Source organism: Dryobates pubescens, chromosome 13 (assembly GCF_014839835.1).
Source record: "Dryobates pubescens isolate bDryPub1 chromosome 13, bDryPub1.pri, whole genome shotgun sequence".
Taxonomy (NCBI): domain Eukaryota; kingdom Metazoa; phylum Chordata; class Aves; order Piciformes; family Picidae; genus Dryobates; species Dryobates pubescens.
This window is the reverse complement of record NC_071624.1, coordinates 11,502,217-11,528,629: the sequence shown is the minus strand read 5'-3', so window position 1 is coordinate 11,528,629 and position 26,413 is coordinate 11,502,217. Positions and strand designations below refer to the sequence as shown.

Genomic DNA, 26,413 nt, shown 5'->3' with positions numbered 1-26,413 from the left:
TACTGTGTAAAGCCTCATAGTAGACAAGAACTCAGTCCCAACAGAGTTGGAAATGCTTGGCTGCTGAAGAAGAGATTCCAGCTCTACAGCAGCCAGCAGAGCTGTCAGTCTGTGCTTCCAAACAAGCAATGGAGCTCTTTCATCTAGGAGCATGGTGATCCCTGACGAGCACTGGCCTGTGTTGCCTGTCTTTCTGTCCTTTGTGGGAGGAGACAGTCTGGTGCTGCTTTGAGGGACATGATCCATCAAACTCATTACTCAAAGGGGTATTTCTGAATGAGGTGCCTGTCTCTAGTGGATCTTAAAATGGTGATAGCAATTAGCATATTGCAGCACAGTGGTGTGTTAAATACGCTCAAGAATGGGATTGCTGCTTTTCTGGGATCAGGAAGTGTGGTAGGAAAGAAGGCAGGAGCAGAATTCAGAAAGCTTAAATGTGCTAGGGAAGAGTTAAGAAGAACAATACAGGTTCACTTCAGCAGACAGATTCATAGACATTTTCTCAGAGTAGTTTTGGAGGTGTGAAATGATGCTAAGTGTAGTTCTTATTTCCTTGGTTTTGTTTCTTTGGGGCGCACAGTTCCTGAACTTGCAATGGAAAAGTCGTGGATTTCCTCCTGGACCAACTCCATTTCCCATCATTGGAAGCATGTGGAGAATAAATTTTAGAGCTGATCATGGGAGTCTGAAAAAGGTATGCATTTGCAGGTGTCAACTGAGGAGCTATTGAGGCACAAACTGTAAGAACTAGTGATGGCTGTTGGTAGGCTAATGTGGTAGCAGGGAGAACTTAATCCTGAGGGAAGATGAGTCATGGAAGTGAAATTTGCAGAGGGCTTTTCTCACAGAACAATGTGACAACCAAATGTGTTGATGTATTTTTCAAGTTGCCACCTTTCTTTGTGTGCTAAGTACAACCTATATGTCAAAGGGTACCTGGCTGCAGCTGGAGAATGTTGGCTTCAAGAAAAGGAAACTTAAAATACTTGGATATTAAACTTTTAGAGTGGGTACATGTTCATCACTTTGAGAGTCCAGGGCTTTGCTGTTTCTTTGTCTGGAGTCAGAGATTTTGTGCTTGCTGAACACCCAGAGGTTTGCCTGAGACCAATGCCTATCTCTATCCAAACTGAGGTGGGATCTATGCTCAGATGCCACAGTGGATGTTAGTTCTGTAAAAGAGAGGAAGAGATCCTGCCACTGAAACTTGAAATCTGCACTACTGGAAGAAGAGTCACACCCAGAACATGTAATCTCAAGAAGTTCTGATTTTTGACTTGAGGAAATGAAATATGGATTTGAAAAATGTAATCAAGAATGGGCAGGTGAAGTTTCATGTTTTAAGAAGGAGAAGAGCATCCACTGTTTTAGCACTCTCATTGCTAGGAATAATGGGTTCCCAGAGAGCACCCAGAATCTTACTCTGGTATGAACTCACTGTAAAACAAACCTGGTCCCTTCTCACTTCCTGAACCCCCAGGTAATGTCATGCTGGAAGAGAGAATCTAATCATGTGTGGATTTTCTTTGATATATCTCCAATGTCTTTGTTTATTTGTCATTGATCTTACCTACAGCTGGCAAAAATCTACGGCAATATCTGCACCCTGTGGATGGGTCACCAACCCATGGTGGTGCTGTATGGATTCCAAGCTGTGAAGAATGGTCTCACCACCAATTCAGAAGATGTTTCTGGGAGGCTACAGACCTTTGTCTTCAACAGAATGGCAAATGGAAAGGGTAAGATGTTCATAACTTAGGAAGGACTTCATCCTTGACTTTTTGTTTTGTCTTATGTTTTCCTTACTGGCAAGCCCTTAGATCCCAATTCACCCATTCTGTCTGCTCAGGATGAATAATACATTTCTACAGCATTACTGTGAGTTGTCTCCAAAGTGCCACTGTCACATGTGTTTCAGAATCTCATCAGAAGGGCAATATTTGTACCTGTGTCTTACTTGTCCATTTGTGATGTTGTTGAAGTATGTATCCTGATTTGGAATAATCTGGAGATTGCAGCCTCCTCTGCTTCTTCCTTATGCTCCTAGTTGTTTGTTTATAGCAGAGGCTGCTGTAGGGGAAAGCAGAGCTATTGAGCAAGGTGTCTAGCCTTTTGGGAACTCCAAAGACACAGACAGGTCACTGGAGCTTTAGAGGTATTAGCCACACTGTAGGTGCAACACATCCTTGTTTAGAGCTTCTTGTTGTACCATCATTTATGTTAGACACTGCTGAATTATGGTGGATAGAGAATAAAGAAGTGATGAAAGTTGTTTCCACAACCTCTTACCCAGAGTCTTTGCTGCATGTGGACTACAACCTGGAAAGCTTTAGTTTATAATACTACCTAATGTAAGTAAAGAAAAGCATCTTTAAAGAATATAGATGATTAGGCCTGAGGCCATCTCAGTCCATTTTGAAGGGTCTCTTGCCATCTTTTATCTGGGTGATGTGTAGTTAGGTAGCTGGGCTGTGACAAGTTGTCCTACCACTAGCAATTTGTAGCAGGGATGACTTTAACAAGCAGATGCAGCACAGCTGTAAGCTGGCAACTCTGCAACACAAACACCCCCCTGTTGGGCTGGCTCCTTTTCTGCTAGCCCAGGCTCTCAGAAGAACAGGAGGAACAGGGGGAGAGTTATTCCAGACTGTGATCAAGCAGCTGTCATGGGGACCAAGTTGGCTTTCCCCGGGGAAGTTTGGGCTAGACTGGTGGGGGGATGTGTAGCAAATGGTTTATGCTTAGCTGTCTGCTAGAACACAGACTTATAGCACAGGAGCCTGGGACTCCTTTCTGTCCCTCAATGAGACCTCTGGTCCTATTTGTAGATAGGCTAAAAGCCTGATCTTCCTGCTCTGGTTCTTGCTAAGTGCTTCTTGCCCTGGCTTCGTTGTCTTTCTGGGGAGGACCTGGACTAGAACAAGAGCTTGATCTCTGGTGCAAAGAGCCTGGCAAAAGCAAAATCCCCTAAAAGCCAGAGACTGTGTAGTCAGAACCAGTGATCAGCTCTAGCCATTGAAGGGGTTTTGTTCTGTGGGTTTGGGTGGGTTTTTTTGTGGGTTTTTTGTTTGCTTGTTTTGTTTTTTACCAACAGGGAGATGCAATGATCTCCAAAAAGTCTGCTTAAAGCTAAGCAGCACAAGTACAAGTAATGCTCTGACCTCCCCAGTGAACTCCCCAGAAATCTCTGTTGTCTGTGAGTAGCTTGGTGAGAGAGAGCATTGTGTTTCCAGATGGTAGAAACCTGAATTTACAGTTTGTTGAGGAAAGCTGTCATTGCCACTCCTGCAGAACCGGCACGTGGCAACATCTGCAAAACCACGATGTCCATGTGCGTATGTTGGCAAGCATAGCCTATAAGTAAGTATTAATTGTATTAACTACAGAGCTTTGAGCACTGACCACTGCTCTTGGATACTTCACAAAGAACAGGAGTAGATTTGGAAGGCAGATGTGTGTCAGTCCTGAGATTTCAGTCTGCTTTATGCAGGGGTGGGAATATATTCACTGAGGTGTTTTCCCTGTCTTTAACCAAAGCAGGCTGTTCTGATGTGGCTGCCTTCTCCGCGAGGGGCAGCATGATGAGAAGGTGACTCAGTGTGTGTGCTGTTTACTGTTGTATGAACATTAACATGACTTGAAATTGATTCCTGATGGCTGAAGGTATCCTGGTCTCAAACGGTCTCGTCTGGAAACATCAAAGACATTTTGGAATTGGAGCTCTCCGAAAACTGGGCATGGGGAATAAAGGAATGGAGCGTGGGATACAAACCGAGGCCCGTTACCTGGTTGAGTTCTTCAGGAGCAAAGATGGTATGTCACTGATGAGGGGCATGGGAACTGCATCTGGGCTTTTGACATAGTGCATAGCCTGCATTACTCTAAAGGTAAAACACTACCCACTTTTGCTCCAGAAAACAAAGAGTTTGGAGCACAGCTTAGATTTAGAGTGCAATCAAAACTCTATAGTCAGACTTCAGCAATGTGTATTGTGACACCAACACCAAGATCAAGATTTTTAATTGTTTCTTGTATTTTTAAAGCAAACAAACCCCAAGACTAGGAGTTAAAACTTGAGGCCTCCTTCTTCTCATTTTTGAATGGGGTTTGTCTTTTGTTATGGTTGCCAATGAATTTTGGACGTTTCTGTGTCTCAATCTAAATAGCAGAGGCCATCCATCACAAAACGTTGTGGTGATCTTACTTCCAAACTAGCAAAGGAGGTCAAGAAAGTGCTTTGGAAATGTGATCTTACTTCCAAACTAGCAAAGGAGGTCAAGAAAGTGCTTTGGAAATGTTGTGATCTTACTTCCAAACTAGCAAAGGAGGTCAAGAAAGTGCTTTGGAAATGTTGTGATCTTACTTCCAAACTAGCAAAGGAGGTCATGAAAGTGCTTTGGAGCTGAATGGTTCTCTTTATCTGTAGGCAGAGCTGTTGACCCTTCCTTCCCCATTGTTCATGCTGTCTCCAATGTCATCTGTGCTGTGGTGTTTGGACATCGGTTCTCCTTAGAGGATGAAACCTTCTGCCAGCTGATTGAAGCATTCAGTTGTATGGTGGCTTTTGCAAACAGCTACTTTCACTATGTAAGGAAATGGCTTATTTAATATGCAAATTAATTTTTATTTGAGCATAGTGTTCGTCCACTGTCATGCAATAAAATCATATAATTGTATCTGTTGTTATTACAGTATGCATTGAATGCTGATAAAAATTCTGAATTGGGCCTGCAATGCTTTGGGTTTGACTGTTCTATTAATGTTCTATTAATATTCTGTTAATAATCTTTATCAGAGTTTCTCAGCTTGAGGTGCTGAAGTTTTCTGTAATGGAAACACCAGCACCTGTTTAGGTGAAGAGGTGATATTCTTTGCATTATAATAAAAGAGAATGATATTTTTTCTATGTGCTAAGGTAATATAGAAAAACCTTCATTGATATTAAATTTGTTAATTTTAATAGATGTTCTGGGCCCCTCAGATGATCTTTGAGGTCTCTTCCAACCGTGGTGATTATGTGATTCTGTTTAGGAAAGATGTTGACTTGCTGGAACGAGTCCAGAGAAGGGCAACAAAGTTGGTGAGGGGTTTGGAGCACAAGCCCTGTGAGGAGAGGCTGAGGGAGCTGGGGTTGATCAGCCTGGAGAAGAGGAGGCTCAGGGGTGACCTTATTGCTCTCTACAACTACCTGAAGGGAGGTTGTAGACAGGCAGGGGCTGGTCTCCTCTCCCAGGCAACCAGCACCAGAACAAGAGGACACAGTCTCAAGCTGCACCAGGGAAGGATCAGACTGGATGTTAGGAAGAAATTCTACACAGAGAGAGTGATTGCCCATTGGAATGGGCTGCCTGGGGAGGTGGTGGAGTCACCATCATTGGAGGTGTTTAGAAGGAGACTTGATAGGGTGCTTGGTTGCATGGTTTAGTTGATTAGATGGTGCTGGATGGTAGGTTGGACAGGATGATCTTGAAGGTCTCTTCCAACCTGGTCTGGCCTGGTTTATTCTGTTCTATTCTATTCTGCCCACTCTCTATCTCTGTAATAGCCTTGTTCATGTCATCTAACTTACATGTGTAGCATTCATGTGCTGATTCCTTGCTCCACAGGTATGTGAACTCCTCCCATGGGTTGCAGAGCTCCTCCCAGGACCTCAGCTGAAAGCATCATATTCTTGTGAATTTATTCGGTCTTTCATAAGGCAGGAAATCAAAACCCACAGGGAAAGAGGCAAAATAGGTGAACCAGAAGATTTCATTGACCTTTACCTGGATCAGATAGAGAAAGTGAGTCATATATGCTGTTTATGACACAGATCCTATCATAAAGGATTCCCTGCACCTTTCCTACTGTTGTCTGTACATCGCAGAGAAAGTGAATGACAGAGCTTTGCAGGAAGTTTAAACACTCTGCTGTCAACTTCAAATAGGAAGTTCCAATAGTTACTTTAAGAACTTGGTTTAGAAGTATAAATTACACTGGCTTTTGTTATGCTATGGAATCCCTAGTGCAGACTGGGGAGTGGGTGGTAGGGAAGAGTTTGGTGAGGTGCAGATGCTTGGATGGCTAATTCTGATTCTTTGTGTCTTATTAGTATTTACATTTATTATCTTCATGCTTGTTACTGAGATTTTGTGTGCTTATTACTGTATGATTATCATCACAAGCTTAAAATGATGGCAGGTTTTGCTCTGAAGGAAAGCCTAAATTGTTTAAAAGGTTGTTACATTATTTAAGCAATAGCTGAAATCAGGAAATCTGCACAAAGTGTCAAGGGTGGAATAAAACTAAATTGAATTGTTTTTTTCTGGTGAGAAAGTTTGCAGCAAGACAAGAAATCATTTTAGAAGGCAGCATAACAGGACCTGGCAGTTTCAACAGCACCTGTAATTTAACACTATCAATACACTTGTTGGAGGGGAGTATCTTTGCATAGATCTTTGGTTTACTATGATTTCTCCATCCTCTAGAAATACTGTTTGTGTAGGTGTAGTGGTTGGTCCCTGTCTCAGTCCTCATGTGCCTCATTTTACCTGTCTCATTGACTCATGCAGACTAAAAATATCCCCAATTCTACATATGATGAAGACAACATGGTGCAGTCTGTTTTTGACCTGTTCCTGGGTGGCTCAGAGACCACTGCCACCACTCTGCGTTGGGCTCTGCTCTATATGATGGCTTATCCTGATGTCCAAGGTGAGCTGTAAACTTGGACCCAGGAATGTTTCAACCACAACAGTTGTCTGTTATGCTTTCTTTTGGTTAAGATCAAGATACTTTTTTTTTTAGGACCAAGCTTCCCTTTCCCTTTCCCTTTCCCTTTCCCTTTCCCTTTCCCTTTCCCTTTCCCTTTCCCTTTCCCTTTCCCTTTCCCTTTCCCTTTCCCTTTCCCTTTCCCTTTCCCTTTCCCTTTCCCTTTCCCTTTCCCTTTCCCTTTCCCTTTCCCTTTCCCTTTCCCTTTCCCTTTCCCTTTCCCTTTCCCTTTCCCTTTCCCTTTCTGTGTTTTGTGTAGTTGTCTCTTTTGTCAGGCTGTTTCAGTACTGCAAGCATGTAATGAAAGTCCAGTTGAAAACACTCAGGAGTGCAATATGAGCTTGGATTAGGGAGCAGTGATGCTTTTCTGGTCTTCAGAACATGTAATAAGAATATTTTATTTGCACTCATTGGCTCAGACACAAGTTGGATTTCTGTATAAGTGGTGTATCTATTGTAACAAGTGGGAATATTAAGCAGAGACAAGGACAACACTGGGTAGGCAAAAAGAAGACTGAAAAATTCTAGACAAAGCCCTAGTTGTACACTGGTTTCAGAATGTTTGAATTATTTGATATAGGGCTTGTAGGGGGGATGGTTTAGGGGGTGAACTTTGTAGAGTAGGGTTGGTGATCCTGAGAGTCTTTTCCAACCTGAATGCTTCTTTGAGTCTGTGTATGGTTAAGCCAAGTACTTGCTCTCAGCTCTCGAGTTTAGATCTACAAATCCTCCTTTTTGTGCTTTTGGTGCTAGAATACTGAAAGAACAGCACACTATGCACACAGATACCTTTCCCATTCTAGTGGCATACAAAGCAAACAAAACCTCTCAAGTTACTAGCCTGGTTTTTAAGCATGAAATCTGACCCTGAACCTGGGGACTGTATAACCCATGTTCCAAACCCATGCCAAAAAGATCAACAGTTGATGATAGCTTTGATAATATTATCCTGTTCCAACTCTCAGCATTACATAAGTGTATCAGCTTGATATGATGGCTTCCTTGCATCATGCTCATTAGTGTGCTGCAAGTCTGTCTTTAGCTACAGTAAAAACAATAGCTTGAGTAACTGAATTGATCTCTTAAGAAGGTATTGCTTTGTTTACAGTTTACTGCCCTTCCTTTAATTATAAGCTCAATAAACCTGTGGAACAGCCTTGGGCTTGTGGAAAGATGTACTGAACACAGAACCTATAAACTAGGACATACCAGAGTGTGATAAAAACGTAACTAGATAGCTGTATAGATGTATTTTCATGGGCAGAAATTTACACATTGTATTCTTTCCTGTGACATTTACAATCTGAAAAGGAAATGAAAGCCCTGTTTCATGAAAACAGTGGGGGGTTTTGTATCTGTGTAGAAAAGGTCCAGAAAGAACTAGATGCTGTTCTGAGTCCCTCCCATCTCATCTGCTACGAGGACCGGAAGAGGCTGCCCTATACCAACGCTGTGATTCACGAGATCCTGCGCTTCGGCAGCATTGTCTTAATCACAATTCCTAGGCAAGCAGTGAAGGATACAACTGTCTTGGGGTACTGGCTTCCAAAGGTACAGATCCTTCCTATTCTGCTGTGGTCAATGTGGTATCCCATTGAAAATACAGTGAGTATGTTTTCCCACAGCTTCTGAACTGCCACCTAATCTCAAATGAAAAGCTCCTGCCAGCACCTTTAACTTGTTCAGCCTTTTCAGACTTAACCTTGTTGTAAACCTCCTCAAAGGTACACGTGGAGGCATCTTCCTGCACAGCCCCGTTCCCTGGTGGTTGTCACACACACCTTTCCCACCTCCACCTTGAGGAAGATAGTGTGTGGAATACACTATTTTGTTTCCAGAGTGCTTTGTTCTTCATATGTCAAAACCTGTCAAAGCTTGTCAGAAGTGGGAAAATCATCTTGCTAGGTGTAGGATGAGGTGCTGATGAATGAAGGAATACAGCAGGGAAATTCCTGAGCTTGAAGTACTGATGTTTCTTTATTGTTATTTATTTTTTGAGACAAAAAGCCCTCAGAACAGTATGATTAAAATTCCTTTTCCAAATAAAATAATCTTTCATTTCTGCTGCTGCATTATAGCTGGAATCTGTGTCCTTTTGTTCTTGATGTGTGAGGCAGCACTGAGCCAACCCATCTTCCTTTCAGGGCACTCTTATTATGGCAAACATAGATTCAACTCTTTTTGACCCTGAATACTGGGAGACCCCTCACCAGTTCAACCCTGGTCATTTCTTGGACAAGGATGGAAATTTTGTGACTCGAGAGGCCTTCTTAGCCTTCTCAGCAGGTAGGTGCACTGATAGCTGAACCCATTTGCAGGGGTTAGACTGTGAGCATGAAGCTGCATATTTCCATTGTAGAGGAGGCCAAAGGGAGGGTAATCCCAGACTATAGGAGCATGTGGTTTTCCCAGCTGAGGAAAACATTTGATTACCAAAATTAGTTGTCTGGTAATTGTATACATGCAGACCTTCTTGTGAGAATGCAGAGAAGGTAAAAGGAGTAAGGCCCTAGAACAGCCAAGAATTTGGAGATTTGAGTCCTTAAGCTGTTGTCCTCTGTCATCCTCTGCATATGCCATGGAATGAATGCTATTGCAGTGGCTGTTCTGTGGCAGGCTGCTCTGCTGGAGCTGATTTATTTTGTGTAAATAATTTAATACTTATCGTTGAAGAAATTTGAAGCTGGATCAAATACATCCCAGATGGCTGTGTCTTTCCTGGGGAGCTTCTAGAGTCACTCTTTCCCCCATTGTGTGGGTATTCAGAAGGTTAAACAAACAAAAGCTCTTGGAGATCATGCCAGGATGGAATAGCCTGGTTGTCAGAGCCTCCAGCTGACATTTGGAAGAGTCGGGCTCAGGTTGCTGGCCTAAACTGGGTAGAAGAGGAATTTGAACATTGTTTTTTTACATCCAAGTTGAATGGCCCAACCACTACATTTCAGGGTCTGTCGTTGTCTTTGACTGGAAATTATATCCTGGACACAGTTAATTGATAAATTGAGAAAAGTTGTTTTCTTAATATGTTGTTTTCCCTGAAAGTATTGAGTAGGAAAATGTCTAGTCAGATGTAGAATATCCTCTCTATTCTGATTTTTCATTCCTATTACTGAGGAAAATCTGCCTGTACTGAGTGGAATCTGTGAGGGAACCTATAAAGATGCCTTCTCATTCTCATTCTCATCTGAAATCAAGAGACCGAAACTCAGGTCACAGAACTGTGGAGTCCTATAAATTAAGAAGTAAAGCATGACACTCTGAGAAGCATCTCTGGTATCTTTTTCTGTTGCAGACATCTCAGCTGTTTGATCAGTTCGATTGGAGAGGAAAATGTCACATTCAGCAGAGCCTTTTGTTCCTTGGTGGGGCTGAACTACACTCTTGACAAGCTGGGAAGCAGGTGCTGGTTACAAACCTCTGTGGGGACTGACTGCTCTTCCCCTTCTCCCTCTGCAGGCCACCGTGTGTGTCTGGGAGAGGTGCTGGCAAAGATGGAGCTTTTCATCATCTTCTGCAGCCTGTTGAAGGCATTCAAGTTCACTCCACCAGAAGGAGTTAAGGAAGTCAACACAGAGGCGATCTTTGGGGGCACAATGAAACCCCATCCATACAAGCTCTGTGCAGTTCCTCGCTAGGTTGCAGAGCCTTACAGATCTGAGAAAGAGGAACCAGCACAGGTGTGCCAGGCTGCTGGGCTTTTGTGCAGGATTTCATTTCTAGCTCCAACTCAGCATGAATCTGTCCTTGTGTTAACATTCTGGTGTTCCTGTGCCTGCACAGATCCCTGTACATTGTTTCCCTGCTGTATTACAAATTAAATAAACATAGAAAACTCTTACAGTGTCTACTTTTCCTAGAAACTCATCAGGAATCTTACTGGAGGTGAGGGGACAGCATTCAAGGCAGGTGTTCAGTGGGGGGGCTTTTCCTCACTCCCATACATTCTTAAATCACCAGTGGGGTACAGAAATGCTCTGATCACTGAGTGATCAATGTTGTAGAAAATTAAAGTAGTTCTGCTCCTAGTCCAGTGAAAGCTTTTTGGCTTGTTTCCCACCATGGCCAGCCTCAGCATCCCCTGTATGCTGGGGAGCATGCTCCCAGCCTGAGCAGATGTGCTGCTCTTCTGGGCTTAACTTTGGGGAAAGGCCCAAGAGTGGCCTGACTGGGTGAAGACATTGGTCCCAGGTTTGTGGAGGGACTGTGAATGTGTCTGCTCTCTCTTGTTAGAAGCACAACCTGAAGCTCAGTGTCTGAGTTAAGTGGCAGTTATGTGATGCTCTTCCTCTCTTCTCTCTCTGGCAAGACACCTGCCCTCGCTCAGAATGGGGTGTAGCAGAGGAGCACATACTGCTCCTGTGATTTCCCCTGGCTGGGCATGTCCTACTGCCAGGCACAGAGACCCTGTGTGGCACCACATAGATACTTCAGGTTCACAGGACAGGTGCCAGGTGCAGGACCCTTTCTGACCTCAGCTTTGGCAGGTGGTTTGCAGAGAAGGCAGCTCCTACAGAGGAGTGGTTTGGTTTGGTGTTTGTTTTGGGTTTTGTTTTATTTTTCCTTCTAGAGCCACTTCTTTGCCGTGCCCCCAGTCAGTAGTGAGCTGATGCAAGAAGTGTGATGAGGAGGTGGGAGAAGTTTGCTCTGATCCTGGAGAGTGCCCTTGGCTGTCACCAAGGACTGTGTGAGTCCAGGGTACTGGTGACTGTCTCCCTCCAAGCTACAGGAGGTGCCGACCCTCTTCAAGGGTCAAGTCTTGTTTGCATTGTTCAGCTGCCCTATTTCTCTTTTAGCTGTTGATGTATGTGGCTCTCAGATGGTGTCTCAAAAGGTGTGCTATCCTAGAGTCACTCCTCAGGGTAGAGTGGTGGACAGGTAAGTTAGGGAGCATGTCCTGAAACCCTGTTATTTGCCTGTGAGGTTGAGCTTCCTCTCTGAGTAGCTGCCTCTAGCACTTGCCTGGCAGACACACTAGCAGCTGTATGCTTTGGGGGTGGAAGGTAGAGATTATTCCTGAAACTGAATTTGGGGCATAGGACATAAATAATGTGGTGCAGACAAGCTGCCCTCAGGCTGTTAGGGCACAGGTTGCAGCATCTTTCTTTTCGAAAGTCTAAGTAGAGGCAAACAGATCCTTTTCTCTGAGAGCTGAAAGGAAGAGGGGGGAAGAGAATGGACCAGCAACTGTTCTGTGGAGAGGGAAAAGAAGAGGATTTGCTGGCAAGAGGGAAACTCTGCTCTGCTGAACTGTCAGCCAGCTCTCACCTCTGCTACCTCCCCAGGCATTCACTTCTCACCAACGTACACTGTGGCTAATGCCTGGGTCTTATGTGGCTTTTCTCTTCCTTGTCCTCCAACACTGTCATACATGAAGAGGAAAGCAAGCTGTATCCCCTTTAACATCTTTCCCCAAAGACTCCACAAAGCTGTTTGGCAGCTGCTTTTCTAAATGAAAGCACTTTGTGTCTAGGCTGTGAGGTGCAATCACTAGAACATGTGGAACAGTCAGAGAGAGCTGTGTAAATGTCAGCTCTCTGCCCCACTTCTGCAGTGATCTGACCTGCTTAACATTTCACAAACCTTTGTGTTTAGCTGTCCCAGCTCTGGCCAGTGAGCAGCTCAGCCAGCTAGTTGATTTCCTGGAGTGCCACGTGCTGCTGTGTAAGCCAGGTGAGCTGAGTCTAATCTGAGCAAGGCTGAAGACATGCCAAAGCCTAATTTGTCTGAAATGCCCCGTCTGCAGGGGCATAGGCTCTACCTCCAGCAAGGAAAAGCAATGCACAGCTCCTAAATGGAGTTGCTTAGTTGCATGAGTGTGCTTGTGAAAGAAGCTCCCAGACACAGTTGTATGTTATCTTATCTTTACTCCTCCTGCAAGCAATGCAGTGGGAATTAGCTGAGGTGGCTGGGAGGGTGAAGGCATTTTGTTCTCTGCTTGGTCTTGAAGACCTTGGAACTCCACTTGTCTGTGCAGCTGAATAGGGACTATGTGGACACTTGGGTGTCATGCCATTATAACCACCAAACTCTTGTTACCCAATGACAGATAAAAGCCTTTTTTGTTGTTTGTTGTTTTTTTTTTCCTTCTTTGTTTTATGTGCTCTAGAAACAAAATTAAAAGGTCCAAGACATCTCCTAAAAGCTTTGCAATTGAAAACATGCTGGAAAATAAAATATTGAAGGACCAGCAGAAAACAACAGAGTCATGGTGTAATGTGAGGAGAGGCAAGGACCGGTGCATATGGCTGATGCACGTGACAGCTTTTCAATAACCCCAAAAGATGGGTGTGTAAGTCACCTCTCAGGAATTATTTTTTTTTTAGATGTCTCTGTTCTTGCAAGAAGCTTCTTATGAAATCAGTACTGTGGGCAGGGATTTTTTTTTGTCACAGCAACTGTCATGGCACAAGGAGGCGTATAATTAACCTGTGGGTTTTTATCCCTTGAAGAGCTGAGGATTGTCACATTTGTAGCTGCAATAGGAGGAATGATATCAGACATGCTTAAGAATAAGAATGCTCCACTCTCTGGGACGGGAAAGTAAAGTGATAAAGAGGGGAAGGACTGAGAGGTGCAGAAGCTTCAACATCTCTTTCTCTTTTCAGGGAGGTACAAGCAGAGCAAGATAAAGTGGATCTATCTTCTGTCTAGAGGATACAGAGACAACACAGCCTTGTAAATTAGAAGTGAAATGTTACCAGTGAGTGTGATGCTGCTATCTTTTGTGGTGTCTCTGCTGTTTGTACAGTTTCTGAAATGGCAGTGGATACGAAGACAATATCCTCCTGGACCAACTCCATACCCCTTCTTTGGAAACCTGCTGCAGATGAACTTCAGTGTTCATCATGAGCTCCTTAAAAAAGTAGGTATTTTTCAGGCAATTCATTAATGGACTTGTAAGCTCATTGCAAAGTAAGTGTGAGTGTTTGACACAGTCTTAGGGAGGGTTTTATTCTAAACTGTATGAATGTTAAAGCAGGTGGGGATCTTTAAAGTAGCTGTTTCTTGATAGCAACATTTCCATTTTATTATGAAACAAGTCATTAAATCTTGCTGTTTAAGACCAGGCTGGATGAGGCTCTGGCCAGCCTGATCTAGTGTGAGGTGTCCCTGCCCATGGCAGGGGGGTTGGAACTAGATGATCCTTGTGGTCCCTTCCAACCCTGACTATGAATCTATGAAATAATGCAGTACTGATGATAATATTCCTGTCTTGCATGTAGGAAAAAGATCTGCGCTAAAGCAGAGCCTTTAACTCTATGCAGTCTTTTGCATCTTTGTGGCTGTGGTTGCACTGATAGTTCCTAAACATCCCATGAAATAGCTTCTGGGTGCATATGTGTTTCCAGTGGAGAGAGGATAATTGTTTTAATACTTGTTCAACAGAATTCTCAAATGATCCTACAATATTTTTGTTTCCTGACATACAATTTGGTCAGACTTGAGCCTTCAGTCTGCTGGGTTTGACTGAGCTTTTAAGTAGCTGAATTAATGCAGTGTGTGCATACAGTTGTAATACACAGCTCTTCTAGAACGTTTATCTTAGTGCTTTACATTTCTCATACTTATGTAGTAATTATTTAACATTTAAATATATGAGTAACAGCACTTCCTTTTCACTCTCTGTTTCCAACCTCCCTTTTCCCTGGTTTCTTCTGAGTTGCTTATTTCAAGGCAAAGGAACATGATTGCATGACAGCAAATATAGCCAGCATGCCTGTAGTGTTTTCTTCTATTTCTGACCTCCCAAACCTGGAGACTAACATTGCTCATCCCAAGACTTCAAAAGCCATGAATTAGTCCTTCCAAAAATGAAATTAAACACCAATGTGTGAGCATGTGGGTATACATTTTTGCTGAGGGTGCAATCTGTTCCCTCTTCTTTGCTCCTAGGCACCAAAGCTTTGCTACACTTAGGGGACTCTGCAGATGGTTCACATAAAACTCATGAACAAATGTTTTATTCTTAAGAACATGTAAGAATTTATCTGCAGTGACTTCGCATTGTAGGACAGCCATTGACAGTGTCACAGGTACTGCCAGTATTGGCTGACTGACATTGTAGAAACATGTTCACCTTTCATAAATGAGGCTTTAGAGAGGAGGGGTTTGGAACACAAGCCCTATGAGGAGAGGCTGAGGGAGCTGGGGTTGCTTAGCCTGGAGAAGAGGAGACTCAGGGGTGACCTTATTGCTCTCTACAACTACCTGAAGGGAGGTTGTAGACAGGCAGATGTTGGTCTCTTCTCTCAGGCAGCCAGCACCACAACAAGAGGACACAGTCTCAGGCTGCACCAGGGGAGGTTTAGGCTGGATGTTAGGAAGAAGTTCTATACAGAGAGAGTGATTGCCCATTGGAATGGGCTGCCTGGGGAGGTGGTGGAGTCACCATCATTGGAAGTGTTCAGGAGGAGACTTGATGGGGTGCTTGGTGCCATGGTTTAGTTGTTTAGGTGGTGTTGGATTGGTTGATGGGTTGGACACGATGATCTTGAAGGTCTCTTCCAACCTGGTCTATTCTATTCTATTCTATTCTATTCTATTCTATTCTATTCTATTCTATTCTATTCTATTCTATTCTATTCTATTCTATGTAAGAATAGATTTGATGCTCTCTTCTCAAGGTCAGTCCCTCCTGGGGCATCTGCCCAAGGGAAAAGAGCTGATTCATCTTGTTTGATTTAAACATACTGGTTCTCACCTGTGTGGATCTGATGCTGCTTTGTTCTGCAGATGGCCAAAATTCATGGTAATGTCTTCACCCTCTGGCTTTCAAGTGTTCCTGCAGTTGTCCTGCAAGGATTTCAAGCAGTGAAGGAAGGTCTGACTGCCCATGCTGATGACGTTGCTGGAAGGCCAACGAGCGAGGGCTTTTATGTTTTGACTCGTGGAAATGGTAATTATTATCATCACAGATTCCTTTTATGGGTCCTAACCCTGGCTTAGGAAGCTGATTTAGAGCCTTAAAGTACTTGAAGTGGAAAAAAGGTTAATATTTTCATGATTATTTTTTTCCCTGAAACATCTCTTTAAAAAAATAATCTTTATTTATTGTATCAGAACACAAATGGCACAATTGTAAGAGTTTCTCTACAGGAGATAGGCAGCTGAACTAGAATAAGGCAAGAGGAATGCTGGCAAAGATGTGAAAAAGTGAAAAATGAGAAGCTTCTTTGACATATTAACAGTATAAATTAATTTTTAAAGCATTAACAGCTTAGTTCCTTATGATCCCAGGTGTTATGTTCTCCAATGGCTGGCTCTGGAAGCAACAGAGGCGTTTTGGACTTGTAACCATGAGGAAAATGGGAGTAGGGAAGAAAGACCAGGAGTACAGACTCCAAGAGGAGGCCTCTCACCTGGTGGAATACTTACACAAAACAAATGGTATGTGACTCAGAGTGCAGGTCAGCCTCTGCAGTGGGTGATTATGCTGAACAATGGTTCACCTGTAGCTTTTGAAACTATTTGACTAGAAAAAAGAATTCAAAGTGTGCACAGAGAGCTGAGTCCTGTAGCTCTGTGTCATACGATCTGCATGAGTCATCATTTCCTCACAGAAGTGCTCCATGTGAAACCCCACAGTGTGAACTTGGAGCTCAGACTTCACGGTGACTGTCTGTTAGTGTTGTTAACTACTCAGTCAGTTTTATATTACTTGTGGTCACAGAATCAGAGTAAGAGCCAACAATAACAAGTTGTCACAACACCCCATGCCCCTCTGCAGAAAAGGAAGTCAGGGCATGAAATGTTAAAAGCTTTGATCACAGCTGCACAGCTCTGCTCTGATACAGCTCTGCTTTGGCAAATGCAGTGGAAAAAGCTCACCTTGTATGGCTTGTGGTGAGGTGGGAAGGAAGTCTATTCAGATTGCACTGCTGAGCAGCAGGGCGGATCTCTAGGTATGCTCATCTACTCAGTTATCAGGTGTAAATTATATGAACAAAGACTAGAAGGAGGTTCTCTTCAGTTTAGCTGCTTATTCATACAATGTCCTAGCTGAACTTTTACTTTTAGTACTCTGCTTATTGCCAAGTGCAAGATCTGCTGATGCCAACCTTCAGTGAAGTCTGGTTAATTTCATAACTACTGCTGCTCATTCCATTGCCACCAGCAGGCTTGCCTGTTTTTAACCAACTGTATTTTTAGACATTTGAAGTGGCTTTTTACTTATGCCTTTCACCAACAAATTGCAATTTGCCATCTGGCAAGCTAATGCCATAAGTGTTTATAAAATGCTGTCAGGTCTCCTCAAGGTCCTGTATCTGGGTTGGGCCAGTCCCAGGCAGAAATACAGGCTGGGTGTTGAATAGGTTGAGTAGCTCTGAAGAAAGAGACTTGGGTGTACTGATTGATGAGAAGCTCACCATGAGCCAGCAGTGTGCTCACGCAGCCCAGAAGGCAAATTGCATCAAGAGGAGTGTAGCCAGCAGGTCAAGAGAGGTGATTCTTCCCCTTCACTCTGCTCTTGTGAGACCCACGCCTCCAATACTGTGTCTGGTTGTGGTGTCCCCATCGTAAGAAGGACATAGAGCTGTTGGAGTGAGGCCAGAGGAGAGCCACAAATATGATCCAAAGGCTCGAATACCTCTGCTATGAGGATAGGCTGAGGGAGCTGGGGTTGTTCAGCCTGGAGAAGAGAAGACTCCAGAGGGGTTTTGTAGCTGCCTTCCAATACCTGAGGATATCCTACAGAAAGGCTGGAGAGGGACTTTTCATAAGGCTGTCTAGTGACAGGACAAGAGGGAATGGTTTTAAGCTGAGTGAGAGTAGGTTTAGACTGGATCTCAGGAAGTTCTTCAGTACGAGTTTGGTGGGACTTGGGACCAGGCTGCCCAGGGAGGTTGTGGATGCCTCCTGCCTGGGTGTATACAAGGCCAGGCTGAATGAGGCCTTGAGCAGCTGAGTCTAGCTGAGAGGTACCCCTGCCCATGGTGGGGAGGTTGGAGTACATGATATCTAAGGTCCCTTCCAACCTAAGGCGGTCTCTGATTCTACGAAAAGCAGGAGCAGTAAGTGCTAATGGTGAGTGCTGTTCACTGTGTTGACAGGAAAACCTCTGGACCCCAAGATGCCTATTCTTTATACTGTCTCAAATGTGATTGCTTCTGTGATTTTTGGCCATCGCTTCTCGGAGGAAGATGAGAATTTTCACTGCTTGATTGACTCCGTTGATTATATAACAGCCTTTGGGAACAGCATCTGGTTTTTTGTGAGGAAATCTGTTTGTTTGTTTGTTTGCTTTATACAGATAGACAAGGGAAAAGGCAACTTGCTGGGTCCTTTTTATAACAAAAATATTAGTACACCTGGAACTGCTGGTGCATGCTTCAGAATAGTACTTCCAGATGCCCAGTTCAGAACTTGTTCTAATTTCTTTTGCTTCATCATAGCACAGAAATGTCCAGTGTCTGATGGACAGGGGTGGAAACACAGAGGCTTGTTACATGTTTAGGAGATGTACAAAGGATTATTTTTTGGGGGGGGAGAAGCACTACCTGTACAGCTCCGGTGTTTGAAACTACAACTGAAACTCAAAAGTAAAACATAGGTAACAACAGCAGAAAAGCTCTGAAATAGGCTTACCTTAAACTCTGTCTGACAAAGTGGGTTTCTTCACTATATGAAACTCTATATCAAGAGTAATAAGGGTCTTTACTGCTTCCTTCACTACTGTTTGCTAGCTCCACAGACACTTCAGTAGGGCAACTGTTTTGTGTAAAGGCAACATATGAAATTTTTTAATGGTAGCTTTTTCCTATAGCTTCTGGCAGCAGCACCTCTGTACCACCTCTGCATGTCCTTATGAGAATTCAGTAATATATGCTGGGAGTCATTCTCCATTAGCTACTGGATATTTGTCTCCATTCAGGACAGCAGCTCTTAACTTCACATCTAGTCCAGTGGACACAACAAGTTGCTATCTCGCTTCTGTGTGAAGCTGTCACTGCAGCTGCAAAAACAGTGGGAAGGATTGCCACAAACAAGGGCAGTTTTATCATTAACCAGTTATGAGTGGGAACCATGACACTATCTCTAGGCACAGAGTCCATGTACCAATGAACAGGGCAACATGCTTCTGCAGAACTTGCTGGAACTCACCCAGCTCTGTGTCTTGCATGACTTTCCACCATCTCTTACTAAATGGAAACTGCAGTTTCCATCTCCTAGAGAGCTGGAGCACTAATTTGATGCTTTTGGAGAAAATGGAACTACTTATGATGTTTTTCTCCCAGAAAATGCAGGTGGAATGATTGCTAAGCTATCTTCTAATCAGAGTAAACACAGGATCAACTATTTCCAAACTGTTCCCAGTAGGGATTTGTGTAAGCTGTTCTTTAAAACTCTTAATAGTGTGTCCACAGATAACAAAAACATTCAGGTCAAATATTTTGTTCTGTCCTGCTCTTCACAGTGCTTTCAAAGCAACATACAATCCTTTAATGATGATCTGTACTAATCTATTTCCCTGGGAAGCAGACACTTAGTTTTAAGCAAAATTATGCATTAGGAGCAAGAAGAAATACAAGCCAGGAATCAGAAGAGGTTTGTGGGAAGAGAAATCTTTGTAATGGAGCTGCCATTTAAATAGGGTGAGCCCAGGAGTTACAACCTAGTGTACAATTTGAGATGCAGTACTTCTGTAAACTGGAAGGACATGGTGAAATCTGTACAAGAGGGAAAAAGACAGGGAAATGGAGTAGAGGAATAGAATTGATGTGAAAAGCATTCTGTTTCTTTTCTGCTGAGGTGTGGTTTTATAATGCTATAAATGCAAGAATGTGAGCAGGTTTAGAACAACCAGCAATCAGCAGGGAATCCACATGGCTCGGTATTTCTACATTGTCAAACTGTTTTGCATATCACCCAGGTGTGATCTGTTCACTTCTTATCCATGAGAAGGTGTGTCTGAGTAAAACCCCCACTCATTCTTCAATAAGAAAATAAACCTGGGGTTGGATATTTCTGTTTTCAGTTAACATATGTGTCAAGGAAGTCAGCCTGGATCTGTTTTTGTAGTGAGGAGGTAGAAACAATATATGTGTTGGATACTCTGAGAACAGGGCAAATTTTTTATGAGGTCCTGAAGTGCAGCCTTGCAAAGAGCTGGGTTATAGGGGAACTTCATTTATTCTTTGTACATCAGAATGGAAAATGTATAACTTCAAACTAAGAGAAATTCTGCTCCAGGGAAAAATGGGACTAAGAAAGGATTTAATGAATCATGGGATGGGCACCATCTCTTCAAGGTAATGGGGAAGGTGCAGTCATCAGAATTTTTCATTTGCCTTTTTCCACTAGTGAAAAGCCTGTATCAGGGTTCACAGTCGCTTTGCTAATGTCAGTAAAACCACATATGTAAAATATCTCTTTTATAGATACATGAAATGTTTCCCTGGCTTTCGAGACGTTTCCTAGAACCAGTTAAAAGGGTCCTATCCTGTATAGATTTGGTGAATGCTCTATTAGCAAAGGAAGTGGAAAGCCACAAAGGAAAAAGAAAGTCAGATGAAAATCAAGATTTTATTGACTACTATTTGGATGTGATAGATAAGGTGAGTACTTCTGAACACTTCTTACGCTCCACTGCAACAAGAGACTTGAAGGGTTCCTTTGATTATGTCTAATACTAGTCCAGAAGTATACATTTCCTTCATAGAGAAGCTCATAGCTCATGAATTAAAAAAAAAAAAGAAATAAAGCTGACACCAAGTGATGGCAGGAGGAGGATAAAGTAATAACACAATCAGATTTACAGGTAGATTATCCACAACCACAATAATAACAGATCTTCATATTGTTAAGCTACAGCGAGACCTGACTGCTATGATGGGATTTGCAGCAGGAGTAGAAAGCACTTACAGTTAGTGACTTTGTCATGGCTGAAGAAGCAAAATATGTGTGTGTGTGAAAAGGATAAATGTACTGGAGGATATCAGAAAATGTCTTCATATTATTCAGCAGCTTTTATTTTCTAGGCTTTTTCATTCCAGTTTTTGTTTTTCATTTGGGATGGTATCAGTAAATACTCCTGTGGTGCAAAGTGGTTTGCTTCTTTTTTTGTTGTGTACCATGACTTGATCTTTCTGATTCTTTTCTGCAGACCAAAGGAGATGCAGATGCTACTTATGATGAAGAAAACTTGATCCAGACTATTTTTGACCTCTTTGTGGCAGGTAGTGAAACCACAGCCACCACCTTACGCTGGGCATTGCTCTTTATGGTGGTTTATCCTGACATTCAAGGTATGCACACCCAACCTTTTTAGATATTATCCATGTTCAAATAGTAGTGGAGCTTTTTCAAAGAGTAGTAGAGGAACTAATTACTAGGTTGTGAATCAGGTGAACTGCAGGTTATCTGTTTATTGCTGGATTCTTTCTAATATACAGGCCAACCATTATAACTTCCATTTTTAAGAGAACTCTACAGAATGTGGGGTCTCAGCAGATGGATGACTCTAATCTCACATAAGATAAATTACACCACTGCCCTTCCAACCACAATAATGATTAGACTTCAACTGAGGGCAAGGTTGGGTCTTCAAGTCATCCTTTTCAACCTGTGACTGCTGCCCTTTGATGTGCTCTTGGCTTCTCTGCAGCAGAGTACACTGGAAGGCTGCTAATATGCATGGCTATTCCATGAAGCTTAAAACTTCAAACATAGATATCTACCTGTAAATTAATATTAAAAAAAAAAGAAAAGAAAAGAAAAAGAAAAAGAAAAAAGATTGGGGTGAGTAGATTGAAACCAGGTGCTTTTAATAATGATGATATTCACAGAAGAAAGATACAGGCTGGCAGAGTTAAAGAGTGAAAAGGGAAAGTCAGAGTGTGCAGGATGGAAAGGATGGAAAGGTACACAAACCCCTTCAAAGGCCTGGTATTTCAGCCTGGTTGCCAGGCACAGCAGGAAGCTGGCAAGAAAATGGTGGAAGTGGTAAGGAGAAAGGCTCTCTCCCATTGTTCTTACCCAACAGCTCTTCAGGAGACCTAAAATATTAGACTGGATTGCACATTCTGAATTTTCACAACGTTCACCCTCTCAGGATATACAAAAAGAGTCTTAATATTCCTGATGACAGGGTCAGTCTAACTGCAGTGATAAAGGCTGTAGTATTAATTAGACCATTTTGGCTCGGAAATTAATCAGAAATTAGCATTTCAGCTCAGACTGTCAGTGAAAAATAGCCCTTCAGAAAAATGGATTTGTGTAAGTGCTTCTCAAGGCAGGCAATCATGGAATGGCAAACAGGCCATTCTGGAGCTGTAGTCCTGAGTGAAGAACAATCCTTGATCAATTGCTAAACTGGTGCCTTAATATGCAATCAATATTTAAATTTCCAGTTGATTCCCTGCTTCTGAAAAGAAATATTAACAAAAGTATTTTTATAAATTACCTCAGAACAGTACACAAAACAGGAACCTCAGTGTTCTTACAGAAGGGCTTTGTCTGCTACCATTAGTTTTCAGGTATTACATATGTATGCAACCTATAAAAAGCCTTCAGTGTCAAATTCTCTTCAGATCATCTACATGGGAATTTGAAGGCATTGTGATTTTAGAAAATAGCTTTTTCTTCTTGTTTGATGCCATTATTACTGCAAAAAGAAAGAGGAAGTAAATGGGCTGCATCAAAAAATGCATTGCCAGCAGATCCAGAGAGGGGATTCTGCTGCTTTGCTTTGGTGTGGCTTCACCTGGAGCACTGCATCCAGGTCTGGAGCCCTCAATATAGGAAGGACATGGACCTGATGGAGAGGGTCCAGAGCAGGGCCATGAAAAGGATCAGTGGGTTGGAGCACCTCTGCTACAACAACAGGCTGAGGGAGTTGGGGTGGTTCATTCTGGAGAAGAGGAGGCTCCAGGGAGACCTAATAGCAGCCTTCCAGTACCTGAGGGGGCTTACAAGAAGATTGGAGAGACACTGTTTACAAAGGCCTGCAGTGATAGGACAAGGGGCAATGGCATCAAACTAGAGAAGAGCAGATTTAGATTGGACGTTAGGAGCAAGTTCTTTACCATGAGGGTGGTGGAACACTGGAACAGGTTGCCCAGGGAGGTGGTTGTGGCCCCATCCCTGGACATATTCAAGGTGAGCCTCAGCAGGGCTCTGGGCAGCCTGATCTAGCTGAGGATGCCCCTGCTTACTGCAGGGGGTGATGGACTAGATGACCTTTGGAGGTCCCTTCCAACCCAGACCATTCCATGATTCTATGATTATGTGTGTAGAGTTTATATATTGTTTAATGTGCATTTAAAATTGAATATTCCTCCTTAGAGAAAGTCCAACAGGAGCTGGATGCTGTTCTGGGTCGATCTCATTTGATGTGCTATGAGGACAGAAAGAAGTTGCCCTACACAAACGCTGTGATTCACGAGATCCAGCGGTATGGTAACATCATCTTAATTGCACTCCCCAGGCAGAGCGTGAGGGACACACAGCTGCTGGGGTATCCTGTTCCAAAGGTACAAATATGCTGCCTGTTTGAATATCTGACATCTGGGATGCTTGTAAATGGTTTTAAAATGGATCTAATGTGACTTTTTAGACAACTGAAGCCACCTTAGCTAGCAATTCCCCAAACACACACAGACTTTTTGAAAGGTCCTTTTTATGTAATTGCTCATTTATCTGAAGAGCAATTGTGATTGAGAGCTGCTGATATCAGTAGGTCTCTGGACTAATTTGGAAAGGCTTTGGAGGTTTTTGCTCACTGGGATCGTGGACCCTTGCTGGTTATTGATTCTAGCAGCACCGCTAACCTGTGATTGTCTCTAAGTCTTTTCCTTTTGCAAGGAAATCATAGGATGGTCTGGGTTGGAAGGGACCTCCAAAGGTCATCTAGTCCAAACCCCCTCTGCAGTAAGCAGGGGTGACCTCAACTAGATCAGGCTGCCCAGAGCCCTGTTGAGACTCGCGTTGAGTATCTCCAGAAATGGGGCCTCAACCTGTTCCAGTGTTCCACCACCCTCATAGTAAAGCCTGCACATTGTCCTAAGTATTAGCAGGTTCTTAGATCATTATTTCTGTTGACAGAAAACTTGTGAGTGGTGACCTGAAGTAAACATTAATTTCCAGCAATCTCAGGCCTGTCCCATGCCAAAACTGTGCATCTGCTGGTGGACAGAGGCCATTCAAAAGTGGAATAGAAGTCTTCCTGAAAACCTTGCCATTTTGAAATTATTTTCATGCCACAAACTTTAAAATGCAGTAACTTTCAAATGTTGTAGTGGAACTAGAGCATTTCCAAGTTTTGTAACTGAACAAGACATTAGGCTTTGCTTTTAAATACTCACCCATTACTGCTTTTCATGTGGCTTGAGGTCCATGCCTTGTTTTTTATTGGACCTGCTCAGAGCAGGTCTAGTGTTGCAGAAAGCATCAAGCAGCAAAGAGAAAAATTAAACTGATACTCCTGAAATTCTGTTATTCCAAAGCTGAATATGTGCTAAAAAGACTTAGTGGCAAGGGGGGGGGAAGCACCACATTTTAACAATATGAACACTATAAAATTCTAACCATTTCTTTTACTGAACTTGTTGGCAGCGAGTAACAAAGGAGAGGGATTTGCAGCATTCTTAAAAGTTTCAACTTCTTATGAAATGCTTTAAAGTTTGACCTCATTTTTGAAAAAAAACCCAAACAAACCAAAAAACACCAAACAAACCCACCCCAAACACCAGTGTCTTTGAATTAGACATTTAAGTTCTTCGCTCCTTTGCCATTATTTGCCTATGTGATGAATAGGAATGATAAGACAGAACTGAAGCCACTGCTCCCTTTTTTTTTTCTCAGAACACCATCATTTTAGCAAATATTGACTCTGTTCTGACTGATCCTGCAAAATGGGAGACACCTGATCAGTTCAACCCAGGCCACTTTCTGGATAAGGATGGAAACTTTGTAAACAGAGAAGCGTTCTTACCATTTTCAGTAGGTATGTGCACTGAAACTGGGACTCATTTACTCCTTGTAGTAACATCTTAAGATCCAGTCATTCCCCAGCATAACTAGGAAGGCATCTACAAATAGGTATTTAAACACATTCCACTGTATTAAGGTTTTCCAGGAAGAGAGAAATCCAATTGTATGTGGAAAAGATAAAAAAGAGAAGGAATGACACAGAAAGAAGTTTCTCTTGGAAGACAGACAAGAAGGACATCGAGACACTTGAACGTGTCCAGAGAAGGGCAACAAGGCTGGGGAGAGGCCTTGAGCACAGCCCTATGAGGAGAGGCTGAGGGAGCTGGGATTGTTTAGCCTGGAGAAGAGAAGGCTCAGGGGTGACCTCATTGCCCTCTACAACTAGCTGAAAGGTGGTTGTAGCCAGGAAGGGGTTGGTCTCTTCTCCCAGGCAACCAGCACCAGAAGAACGGGACACAGTCTCAAGCTGTGCCAGGGGAGGTTTAGACTCAAAGTGAGAAGAAAGTTCTTCACTGAGAGAGTCATTCGCCATTGGAATGTGCTGCCCAGGGAGGTGGTGGAGTCACTGTCCCTGGAGGTGTTCAAGAGGAGATCGGACGTGGCACTTGGTGCCATGGTCTAGTCATGAGGTCGGTGGAGACAGGTTGGACTCGGTGATCCTTGGGGTCTCTTCCAACCTGAGTTATACTGTGATACTGTGATACTGTAATACTGAATCATTAAATGAGAGTTAGCTAAGGGAAAAAGGACAAAGTCTACAGAAAAGGAGCAGAAATCCTTTGTCTGATGGCCTTTTCTGTCTTTTCACAGGGCACCGTGTATGTATGGGGGAGCTGCTGGCAAGGATGGAGCTTTTTATTGTCTTCTCTACACTGTTACAGGCATTCAGGTTCACCCTGCCAGAGGGAGTGAAAGAAGTCAATACAAAGCTTGTTTTTGGGAGCACAATGAAACCACATCCCTACCAGCTCTGTGCCATTCCTCGGTAGGAAATGGTGCCCCATAGATTCAGGGAAGGCTCTGCAAGATTGTTTCTGTATGTGAATGTCTTCTTGCATGCCTTAAGGTTTTTGTTTTCCCCTTAATTTGGTTAGTCACTACCCTGAAGGATGCTGTTCGGGATTGTACTTTCAAAGAGTTAATCTTCTGTTCTTGTTTTCTGTATGGAAAATCTTGGTAAATTTCTCCTGATGCATGACAAATAAAGACATTGAGGCAAGAATTACAATTGGGCCTTATTTATTGCTAGCTGGAAAGGAGATTTATGAAGAAAGATCTTGAAGCAATGTCTATAAATCAAAAGTCTTGTGATTAAAGATCTGTTCATTCTTTCTCATAAGGCACAGTTGCATTTGAAGAGAGAGACTTAAAGTCCTTTCAGTCTGTACCAGGATATTAATTGAGTGCAAGAGTTAAAAGAAGCTCTTGGAGGAAGCTTTCTAGAGAGGCAGATAATATGATCTGAGACTATCCAAGTTGTGCAAGTTGTCATTGACACCTGGCAGGACATTTCAGTGTTCCAGCCACTAAAACAGCCCTTCAGAGGAAAAGAGAGGAGTGGCTTTGTTAGCCAGTTTTTCATACAGACAAGGAGCAAGGACTGGAAGACAAATGACAGCAGGGAGAAGACAAAGTGATGATAAATTGCTCTTTTTCATGAGCTCCCTGGTTGACAGCAACATGAGATGTCTTTTTCATGACAGGTAATCTTCTGGTATTGCTTGCTCCAGAT

At 42.9% G+C, this 26,413-nt stretch overlaps 2 protein-coding genes across 2 annotated transcripts; both read left to right on the top strand.

Annotated features, from left to right (window-relative positions):
* Positions 1–520: 520 nt before the first annotated feature.
* Positions 521–10,409, top strand: LOC104302962 (cytochrome P450 2J6-like). Its single transcript, XM_054166519.1, has 9 exons — positions 521–694; positions 1,577–1,739; positions 3,664–3,813; positions 4,427–4,587; positions 5,607–5,783; positions 6,552–6,693; positions 8,114–8,301; positions 8,895–9,036; positions 10,207–10,409. Exons 1-9 carry the CDS (start codon positions 527–529, stop codon positions 10,383–10,385), a joined length of 1,470 nt encoding a protein of 489 aa, XP_054022494.1. The 5' UTR covers positions 521–526; the 3' UTR covers positions 10,386–10,409.
* A 3,032-nt stretch (positions 10,410–13,441) lies between these two features.
* LOC104302960 (cytochrome P450 2J6) lies at positions 13,442–25,711 on the top strand. The gene is made up of 9 exons (XM_009903520.2): positions 13,442–13,612; positions 15,484–15,646; positions 15,988–16,137; positions 17,802–17,962; positions 20,130–20,306; positions 20,855–20,996; positions 23,035–23,222; positions 24,553–24,694; positions 25,492–25,711. The coding sequence occupies exons 1-9, from the start codon at positions 13,442–13,444 to the stop codon at positions 25,668–25,670; spliced, it is 1,473 nt and encodes a 490-aa protein (XP_009901822.1). The 3' UTR covers positions 25,671–25,711.
* Positions 25,712–26,413: the final 702 nt, after the last annotated feature.

Excerpts from the sequence above, each read along its gene's own strand:
- LOC104302962 (XM_054166519.1), top strand. The coding sequence starts at position 527 with ATGATGCTAAGTGTAGTTCTTATTTCCTTGGTTTTGTTTCTTTGGGGC. Across the intron at positions 695-1,576 it reads ATCATGGGAGTCTGAAAAAG|CTGGCAAAAATCTACGGCAA; the intron begins GTATGCATTTGC and ends TCTTACCTACAG. Across the intron at positions 5,784-6,551 it reads ACCTGGATCAGATAGAGAAA|ACTAAAAATATCCCCAATTC; the intron begins GTGAGTCATATA and ends TGACTCATGCAG.
- LOC104302960 (XM_009903520.2), top strand. The coding sequence starts at position 13,442 with ATGTTACCAGTGAGTGTGATGCTGCTATCTTTTGTGGTGTCTCTGCTG. Across the intron at positions 15,647-15,987 it reads TGTTTTGACTCGTGGAAATG|GTGTTATGTTCTCCAATGGC; the intron begins GTAATTATTATC and ends TTATGATCCCAG. Across the intron at positions 20,997-23,034 it reads GGTTTATCCTGACATTCAAG|AGAAAGTCCAACAGGAGCTG; the intron begins GTATGCACACCC and ends ATTCCTCCTTAG.